This window comes from Olea europaea, chromosome 3, assembly GCF_002742605.1.
Source record: "Olea europaea var. sylvestris chromosome 3, O_europaea_v1, whole genome shotgun sequence".
Lineage (NCBI taxonomy): Eukaryota > Viridiplantae > Streptophyta > Magnoliopsida > Lamiales > Oleaceae > Olea > Olea europaea.
Window position 1 is genome coordinate 16,809,494 of NC_036239.1, and position 10,891 is coordinate 16,820,384.

Genomic DNA, 10,891 nt, shown 5'->3' on the forward strand with positions numbered 1-10,891 from the left:
TGAATATACACCAGCCACAAATTGGAAAAATAAATAAATAAAACGCCAAGAGTCAATATCATTCTTATACTAATGCCTGCTTCATTCTAATATTCAAGGCATAAAATAGGACTTTGCTGACCATCTAGTATGCACATTTTTACAAATACGAGCAAAACCTGCTTAAACCTCAATGCTCACTCAGCTTGACCTCTATCGTCTAATCATATTGTAGAATACTAATAATATATATAGATAACATAGTAGTTTTATCGCTTTGAGAATATTACCAAGATCACCATTGACATTGAAGCTATGATTTTGAAACTGGATGTCTCCCAGAAGTTCTTCCTTTCGGAAATCGTGGGTTGTTTTGCCACCAGTTGATCTCTGAGTTCTTTCAAAGCTTTATCCCGTCGTTCTCCCATCTGTGGAACAAATACGAATAATAATTAAAATAGTTATTTATTATTATGATCATCAAGCAAGAACAATGTGATAAGTAACAACACAAATGTATCGGATTAGAACCATAATTACTATGCAGAAATGTTTTTAACAATCAATATATTTCAATGCGCTTAGTGATTGTGCAGACAATTTATCAACCATTGTCAACAAGAGCCCAAATTTTGGTTTGTTTCAAATGAGTGTTGATTGGGGGTTAAGGGGTAGATTAGACAGTATCGAAGAAGAAAAAGAAGTTAAAATCTTATTTGTACTCTCTAATTTCGCGTACCAATCATGCACAAAAGAATTCAAATTAAAGAGTCGGTTCTCTGACTATTTGAATCTGGCCTTATATTATTGCCAAACCAGCAAAGCAATAGCACAAGAAACATAGGTGAACCAACAAGAAGATAATAATGGAATGAACAGTAGACACTATTGTGTCTTGCTGTAATGTAAATTCTGAAAACAAACATAACATGCAAGTAACCTAATAAGGTTGCACCAAGAAACCTATACAGTGCTATTAACATAAGAGAGAGAATTACCCTTTGGAGCTTGCGAGTTTGAGCACGAGCTTCTTGTAGACAAAACTCTAATTTCAGTACTCTCTTTTTCAACTCCTGGTCTGCTCTACGATGCTTCTCTAACTGTGAAACAATGCACAAACCTTTACATAAAAAAATGTGTAAATACACACACACACACACATATACATATGTATATATATTGCAGGTAATCAAAGAACAAACTTTAGAGTTGCTACTATAAAGGACTGATTTGAGATGATCAAACCTGAGATTCCAGCTCTTTAGTTTTAAGCTTCCAATGAGCAGACATAATCCTTATTTCATCTCTCAGCTTAGCGATTTCTTCATCCTTTACAGTCAAAAGTTTATTCATCTTTTCAATATTCTTAGGGGAAATTTCATCTAATATTTTCCTAAGCTCACAATCTTTATTCGCTCCAGCCTTGGCTAATGCTTCCATAATCTCGTGCTCTATTCTCATGACTTCATCTTTCAGTTGCATTTGGGAAAGATCCCTAGCTTGAAGATTCTTCTGAAGAATATCGATTTTTTCTCCCAGTTTATTAATATGAACCTCGTGCTCCTTTAAAGAGAAATTTTTCTCTTCCAGATCTTTCAAAAGCACCAGACACTGTGATTCTGCCGATTGAGCAGACCGTGCACTTGCATCTGCAGTAGCTTTAGTAGCTGAAAGCTGTGATCTCAGATCATTCAGATCCTTTTCATACTGCAGTTCATCATAAACAAAAACAACCACGATAAAGTTTACAACTAAGTGGGAAGAGACTATATGCAAAACCAGATGGAATATAGGTGAATGTAAGAGATCCACAGAACGTAAAACCAAATCAATTGCCTATGAAATGGCGCAGCCTTTTCCCATAGTAATAGCCAAAATACAATAAAAATAAGTCGAAAGAGAAAAATGTAACCAAAAATGTTTATACACGTCATTTGAAAAGTCCAATTCCACTTTGTATTCAAGTATTATATAAACATAATGGAAGTGATCAAATCGACATAGACCTTAAGTAGCTTCAATCTTAACCACGAACTTCTGTGTCTGCAGCTTGGAATTGTTAATGCCAAGGCAGTTCATTCTACCCAAATATCTTACCAACTTTGAAGCATAAAGCAATCTCAAATGATACATCATCTGCTTCAAGGTTTATACCAGGTAGAAAATCAGGAAACCGCTCTAGCATCATTATTCTCAAAACATAATCAAGGTTCCATAAAGCAGTTTAATAGAAATTTTAGTATCATGCCTATCATGGAGTTACTGTAGAATAGTGATGTTAATAATGTGGATTATACTGTAAATCATTCAGCAGTATCACATATGATCTACACATTCAAAAATATGTATATTTGATGAGAACATATTGTCCCTAGCAAATTCATTGCTGTAAAACAGAAATCCAAGTTGTTAACAAAAAGGCTCATATTTTTGCTTACATGTCACTGATATCCACATTGCTGACTCCAATCCCAAATTTCCATTTTTCCATTTTCCATTTTTCCATTTTGAATGGTATTCTAGAAAATTTGAAATCCTGTGTGAATATTATATACTATTTTTGAAGTTCAAAAAATGAAATGAATAACTGGATATACAATAAAAAATGGATCTCCATAAAAACATTTCCCATTTTCCAAAATCAGCTAGATGGTGTTGAAATTTTCGGAAGGTGAAAACCAGATACCACTGTGGAAATTTAAGAGATAATGTTTCAGTCATGGACTCATTTGACATCTTAATATGAAAGTCTACGAAGAACCAACTTGAACGAGACATTTAACCTTGAACTCAACCAATAGTAGAGCTAACAATAGTAAATCAGATTGCCTACTAACAACACATAATCAGGCACCTGAGATCTAAACAAACTGAAAGTTGTCTTGGCCACCATAGAACTAATGACATGCAGTAATTCGTGCTGCGCTACGATATATTATTAGTTGTTTTTTCTCATATTTTTCGAATTGAAGTCTTGGATTTAACAAGGACTGGAAATAAAATGATGTAAAATATCTGCTTAATTGGAAACAATATTACAAAACTATAGCTTTTAAGCTTCGATTTAGACATTGTCATTACTAATACCTCTACTTTGATTAGACTAACACATCATAAATATCAATGTGCTAATTTCCTAGAATTTTATAATAGATTTTTGGGATGTTGCATCTTTCTTCATTCATTAACTTTCTATTAATAGATCTGATAAGAAAAATCCTTATCATGTCCTTAATCTCATGTGCACATCTTTTTCATAAAATAATAGCAGTTTAGAAAAACTTACAATGAAGTTCTATTAAGTTTATGTACGGGAAATTGAAAGAAGATTTTCTTTGGGAGAAATAAAGCTGCTAAAATTGTAAATTGATATAAATGAGTGGTGGACGAATGGATAGTTGTTGTAGGTCCTAAAAATGTGTGTTTAAATTTAACTTTTGATTTTGACCCTTAATTATGATTTAAAACAACGCATAAATTAATAATTAAAATTTTTATTAGCATCCCGAAGTTACTATTATGAACTAACAATTCAACTAGTTGGATATGGCAGTGGAAGAAGTAATCCATAAAACCAAGCCTAGTGCCAACCTCGGTAGAAGTCCCATAGAGCGTCCTTTGTTAAATTTTGTGGTGGGGTTTGATATGAGCTGCATGACCCATGAGCTGAATAACGGACCAAGTACAAGTTCCCAAAAAAATGTAAAGGATTTAGTGAGCATTTTGGGGGTTGTGAGTGTTATCCAAGAATAGAACTATAGGAAATGAAAGAAGAAAGAGGAGAGCTTCTTTCATACCCTTGCATAGGTTTAGCAAGTTCCGACTACACATTAACTTTCACCATAGTGCATGTTTGGTACAGATTTTAAGTCAATTAAAATCAAAATTTTGACCGTTATTTCACTATTCCAGCCGTCATTTTTTAATTATTCTCTCACAGACAGGACTCACTTTATCTATAACGATCAAAAAATCAATTATCAAAATCCCTACCAAACAATCACATAATCAACTTGGTAATTCAATTGAGAAAATAAATACTTATAGACTGCTAAATTTCCTAATACTGACAAGACAAGTGATAAAATATTAAAAAGCTAAATAAACAAGCAACTGCATATTGACTAAGATTAACTTCGATTTCTCATAATTCCTAATAAAGTTAGGACTATATTAAACAACTAATATAAGACTATATGGACTATGGAAGTAGGTATTAGCTTGTCCAGACGTCATTAAAAAGGTGAAACTAATTTTTTATACAAAACAATCATTAATCAGAAATAATAAATTTCAAAAGCATTACTAACATGGAACGGTGCATGAAGTTGAGTCTAAACTTGATCAATTTCCTCCAAATCCTTTCTGTATAGAAAGCACCAATATGCCTACTTGTGTAGCAAATGTCTTTAGGTCACATCAGAAGTTAAATATCATGATCCTAGAAGTTCAAATATAGTATTTACAATACAACTATTTTTGGACCTTAATGTGAATCCTATGGCAGGAAAACAAATAATGGAAATAGGAATTTCATTCCATTTCTAGTTTTGTGAGCAAGTTAAATTGGGAAAGTAAACATAGAACAATAAAAGCATGCTCGGGTGGGTTAAGCAAATTAAAAAGAAAATGTAAAGTTATTGAACAAAATTCATTTTTGGATAAGTTTTGCTAATAAGCACAGTTATGTGTAGTAATCTAGTTACCTTTAAGCTAACTCGATAGGAAGAATTACTGATGCACCTTTATGTTGGGGTTTCTAGTTATTTCAAAGGGTAAAATAGTGGTCCTTTCCTTGGTCAAAGAGTAAGCAGGAAAGTATAAGTGGGTGTTCTTTTAAAAATCAGCATATTTTTTGGAATTTGCTTTAAAAAATGAGTTTCTTTTTAAGCCCAAACTTGTTCAGTAAATAAAGGTTCTTATAAGCCGGGTAGACTGCTTATAAGCCCACCAAACAACATTATATTTTCTCAAATTCTAAAGCTACGAAAGATAATTGACTCGTTCATTTAACAACAATTTTATATGAAGTCTTCTATTTAATTGCATGAGGGAAAAATTCTTCTACTGCCTTTAAGCACGGAAGACTCCTAGAATTGTGCATAGTAGTCATTTTTCCCTAAATTTTGATAATGGTTCTCCAACACCAATAATAATAATGTGAGGAAAATGTCTAAAAAGACAAGTATATACATTTGAATAGCACAACTAGAAAAAGACAAGAATGGAGAAACAAATATTGCTTAACAGTGTTAACATTTGACGGCATTAACACCCAGCGAGAAATTATTCCATTACTAAATGTCCAAAGATTCCCCTTTTGCTAGCTAAATATTAAGCGCTAACTACAAGGAGCCAAATTCTTTGAATCATTCAATTTGCACAACTATTTTAAAGTGAGTCAATAATAAATTACAACATTTTGATGACTATTCCCCCCACCAAAAGAATATGAAAATCCGAAAATGACCCCTTGAAAATAGAGTAACTGAGGTCTTTGATTGTGGTGGATCTGTACAATAAATATTAAACCCCTAAAAACGAAATAAAGTTTAGATCCAAACTTCATCAGGTCATATAATTGCATTACCCCAAACAAGCAAAAACAACGAAACTTAAATCTTTATGGAACAGTAAACCGTAATGTTAAAAATCACAGAACTAAAGATGTGACGAAATGATGTCGTGGCAGACAGGATATAAGATAGTACCATCTCAGCAGCAGATGTTGACTCCTGAAGCTGGACATTTCTCTCCTCTAAGCTTTTCTGCAATCTAGTAATTTCATTTTCCATGATTTTAGCTTTGGTTTCAGCTTCCTGTCATAAACAATAAACAAAAACATAAAAAACAAAGCAATTATCGTAAAGAGACAAAATTTCCGAAAACAATAAGTGGCCCACACTCATCACTACCTTTAAAAGGCAAAACTAAAGGTAGACAAAAGAGTCGAAAAAGTTGGATGACAATATCCCATCCATACCAATTATTTTAAAAACAAATTTTTAAATCATTTGAAATCAATTGTCTGAATTTTGCAACCACACTTTGTATACCAACTTTGTACAAGTAGCTTTACTCAAAATCATTTGATCTCATCTCACTTCCCAAAACACATTAATTATAATTCATGACTTCACAACCATTTGAAAATTCAATAAAAAGCACACACGAAGAGGCAAATTTGAATTTTGTCTTACCTGTCTAGTTAGGGTTTCGCGAGCAAAACACTGTTCTTGGGAAGCGAGGCGGTTGCGAACCTCCTTGAGCTCAGACGCCAAAGAGACCACGTTCCGCCTGAAGCTCAGCTTCTTCTCATTCAGATCCTTCAGCAACGGATCCACTTCCCTACGTACTACCGTGACCGTCGAGGATGCCGATGATGACGTCGGATTCTCCTCCACTGACATCATCGCTTCGATACAAATTCCAGAAAAGCAGAAGTTCGAATCTCTTTGACGCTACGCTGATGCACTGAATCAGGACCAGAAGAGGAATTTAATTTAATTTAATTTGGTTACTCTCCCTTTGGAATGGATGAAAACTAGACCCATACGTATCACGCGCTGCATGTTACCCCTTGCGTAGAGCACTTAATACAGTGACGAATGATTAAACTGAAAATAATTAATTAAGTTATTTATCTATTTCACTAATAACTTAGTTGACGATTTTTAACTCGAATTCAAAATTTCAATTTGAACTTCGTGTGCAGATAACGACGAAAAATATCCTTCGTGTTCATACGGAATAATTTATTATACCACTTTCAACCTCAACAGAGTTGACAGCTATGAAACTCCACAGTTCAAACTGACTCAACGCACAGATTTATCGCTTTAATTACAGCAGAAGAACCACTTCATATATGCACACATCTATGAACACGCAGATGCATATACATATACATAGACGTATACTAGAAAGAGAAAGAGTGACAGGATTTCCAGAACCAAAACACGAAATACATCAAGCTTTCGTGAGAAACTCGATCGAAAACGGTTTTAAAATGGGAAAACGAGCGTAATTATAGAGAGAAACCATATGAACACAAGGGAATTGTAGAGAGAGAGTGACAAAGCAGGAATAAATTCAAATTCAACTCTTCTGAATACTATAATATGCAGTGCAGTATTTTATATATAATTTAATTTTAATTTATAGTAACCTAGGGATTTGTGCATGATTTACATTTGTTAAAACATCCGACGGTGGAAAATGGTGATAGAAAGAGTGGAGGGCTGAGATTCGTAGGATTTAGTGCAAGTGAACAGTGTTAGAATAACGCTATTTTATGAAGGCGAAATCTGAGGTTCGGATTTGAGTTTGAGGGGTCCGGGGAACCGAGCCTCGGGTTTGGCGATTATGACAAGATCCGAACCTAGTCCGGATAATTTCGAAATAAAAAATCAAATTACGGTTGAATTGACATCCACGTGGCTTTCAAGGAAAATGGGCTGCAAGAGGATTTGAATTGGGTTCATTTTGTTGAAGCCCATGGGCTCAGCGCAAAATCTTTCGTCTATAAAACGCACAGTCCTTTCTAGGGCTGAGCAAATCTCTCGAACCGAACCGATCGAACTGAACTCGAACCCGAACGAACCGAACCCGACGATTCTTGTCAAATTAAATACCCGAACGGATATCTGAATTGAGAACCGACGTGTACGGTTCGATTCTCGATTTTAGATCAAGAACCGAAGAACCGAATAAAAACCAAATCTTTCTAATTTATTTTTTTTTATATTGAGTAAATCAAATTATTTTAATTTTAATTTTTTCTAAACAAAGTAATGATTTCTAAATCCAAATTTTTGGCCCAATAATTTGTTTCATTTCTAATTTTTTAATTTTTGGCCCAATTACCCATTTTATTGTTTCATTTCTTAGCCAAACAAGATCAAATCCACTAAATAACTTTAAACACCTACAATAAAGTGCATAACGTTGTCTCGACTCTTGCACTCACTCTCGCAGCCTCGCTAATATTCCAAAACATATACAATCGTCGGTCGACACTCTGACCTCCGATCGAAGCTGTGACTTCCACCGACCGAAACTTTGATCGTAGCGATCATTTGAACAAGGTAATTTACTAGTCTTTGATATTCCAAAACCATTGAATGTATCATTAGTCGTATTTATATAACGTTGTTATAAATGTTAAAAAATTTAATTATAATACAGAACCGAACGGAAACGAACCGAATGGAATCGAACCGAACCGAATGGAACCGAACCCGAACGGTTCCATAATTATATTTGGACCTGACGGTTCCATTTACTAGATACCCGAAAATTTTAATTCGGTTCGATTTTAAAGAGAACCGAACCAATCCGCGCCCACCCCTACTCCCTTCTTATCAGTTTTGAGATCCAATGAACGAGAGTTGTTTGTTGTATTAAGTAGTGTGTTAAGAGTTAACAATTTTTTTTATAAAAATGATAAAAACACTTTTGAATCATTCATCTAGTTCACCAACACGCCCAACACCTCTTAAAAATATTAATTTACCGAAGTTCATTAAGCTTACAGATGATAGCACCCCCCGATTCTTCTCCCTCAACAGGCAATGACAAAGGGAAGTAGGGGCCAGTGATGTCCATGACCACCACTAAATTTGAGAAATTATTTTTTATATGACTATTTGAGAAAAAAAAAAAAAGAGAAGAAATAAAAGAGTGAAAACTCAAGTATATTTTATTGATAATTGAGACCCGTATTTATAGGGTTCAAAATGAGAGTTACAATTGTAACGGAATTGACTCTCCAAACTATATTAGACTTATTCATGCATTATGATAAAACTATATAATCATCAATATATATTTTATAGTTTTCAATACTTCCCATTTGATGATTATTTGCACATTAACTATCGCATTGCAATATCATTTGGCAAAAACTCAATGGGACAAAAATGTCAATAAATGCAAAAAGAGTGTAAATAATTTGGAGAAAAAATGTTGCTTCATTAAAACCTTTGTTAAGGAAATTCAGTGGGACAAAACTTTATCAAAGGAAAAAGTATACAGCTAAACTCCTTGATTTCAATTCTTATATCAATTTATCCTTAAATATTGCACTTTCTGGTAAAGTAAGTCTCATGTTATCTTTTATAGTTATCAAATAACATCATCTTCATAAAAGATTGTATTAACCTTTGATAACTGTGATAACATGATGATTCAAAAAATAATTATTATTAATCTCCTTGGAAGTCTCACACATATAGGAGTGTTACTTTGAAGAAAATATCTTGTATATTATAAACATTCATCACATAAAAAATATGTCTCGTTAAAATCTTATTAGGAAAAACCTTGTGAAAAAATCCTGATGTAGGAAAAAGAGTATATTCTTTTCAATACATTATAAAAGTTGTCCATTAAAAACCTTGATAAAATAAAATTAGTACAATGCGTATTTATTCATCTTCGTGATAATATCACTTGAACTATATGCTCCATGCATATTAAATCTTTTTAAGGTAACGTTAATAATAATGCCATGTGAGTGGGCTATAATCAAATTTATTATATGCATATCAAATTCTATACATTGTTAGATCGATAAAATAGAGGCTTGTGATTACATCTACCATATGATAATTTATCCATTTACGTAAGTCTTCACAAAATTCATTATGTCAAGAGTCTTTCATTATATATTATGACTCAATTTTTCTCATTTCATTTTCGCATAAGTTTATATCTTTAGATTTTTGGACTGTTGGTCCAGAAACTTTAAGTTTATTTAGTGAATTCAATTTATGAAGAATGATGTCATTTATCATTATGATGATGAAATATCGGTGATTTGATAGTCTATATGAAATAATGGAATTGGATGGTTCAATTTTTGTGAGAAAATGGGAGAGGAGAGAGAAGGAGATTTGAGGGATGCTAGGTTGCCCATCACCAATACTCTATCACCATGATGATAAACATCATTACTTATTTATGAATGTGTCACGTTTATATGGCCAATCATTTCTTCAATTCATCAAAAGTATGTCTCCTTAATAGGATTGTCTTTTCAATTGCTCCATTTTCTTTTAAAGATTAGAATCGAATAACATCACACTTCATGTATGTCAAAAATTTATCAAATATAATATTAACTAATAGTTCTACAAGACTTTAATTTGATTTGGAGCATTTAAAGCCAGTGTATGAGATATTGTTGATCTTTTTGGTTAATAAATGTATCTAAATAAATTATTTTTCAAACTATTGGTTCGAATTATTTTTGCTAGAATTTAGATAATGATGCATGTGTACATTACGAGTAACATTCTTCAGAATAATGGAATCGGAGTATTATGCTATTCAGGAGCAATAAATGAAATAATAAATTATATACAAATTTACTCTTCATGAGTAAAAACATAATTTATATTAGATTTTATTAAATTACTCTTGGGGAGCAAGTAAAATTTAACTAGAACATTAATAATAGTGAGCTACTTCAAAAGTAAAAATATGTTAGATAGATATATGAGTACTAAATTTGTAAGTATACTCATTAAAAAACAACAACGAGGTAATTAAATGAATGATAAACAAGAAGCAAAAAAAAAAAAAAAAAAAAAATTGGACATGCATAATTATGATTGCTGATTATTTTATATGATGATCTTTCATGCACAATTCAGTGATTGAATTAAAAATTTGGACACAAAGAAAACTGGGTAGAAACCAATTTGCTATGCAACAGTTAATATTAATTGGGCAGAATCAATTCATGAAAGTCAATTATGCATGTAAGCTACAATAAATAAATTAAAAAAAAAAACGTGTATGATTTGAGATTGTCTATAGACTACAAATTAATTTGCCATACTTTGTAGAGAATCGTGCTAATAATGTACTATAAACTAGAGAGAAAAAGAGAAGAAATAAAATAGTG

General features: G+C 32.5%; 1 protein-coding gene across 3 annotated transcripts; it reads right to left on the reverse strand.

Moving 5' to 3' along the window:
- Positions 1-7,094, reverse strand: LOC111387535 (nuclear envelope-associated protein 2-like). Of its 3 annotated transcripts, none has more exons than XM_023012112.1 (5): positions 6,180-7,094; positions 5,691-5,798; positions 1,225-1,653; positions 978-1,079; positions 1-407 (listed from the first exon to the last, which is right to left on the reverse strand). In XM_023012112.1, the coding sequence occupies exons 1-5, from the start codon at positions 6,390-6,392 to the stop codon at positions 249-251; spliced, it is 1,011 nt and encodes a 336-aa protein (XP_022867880.1). In that variant the 5' UTR covers positions 6,393-7,094; the 3' UTR covers positions 1-248. The 3 variants fall into 3 exon arrangements, with proteins under 3 accessions (XP_022867880.1, XP_022867875.1, XP_022867886.1); XM_023012107.1 differs by having other exon boundaries at positions 1,225-1,686; positions 6,180-7,092; XM_023012118.1 differs by lacking the exons at positions 5,691-5,798; positions 6,180-7,094 and adding an exon at positions 1,986-2,869 and having other exon boundaries at positions 1,225-1,686.
- Between the last annotated feature and the right edge of the window lie 3,797 nt (positions 7,095-10,891).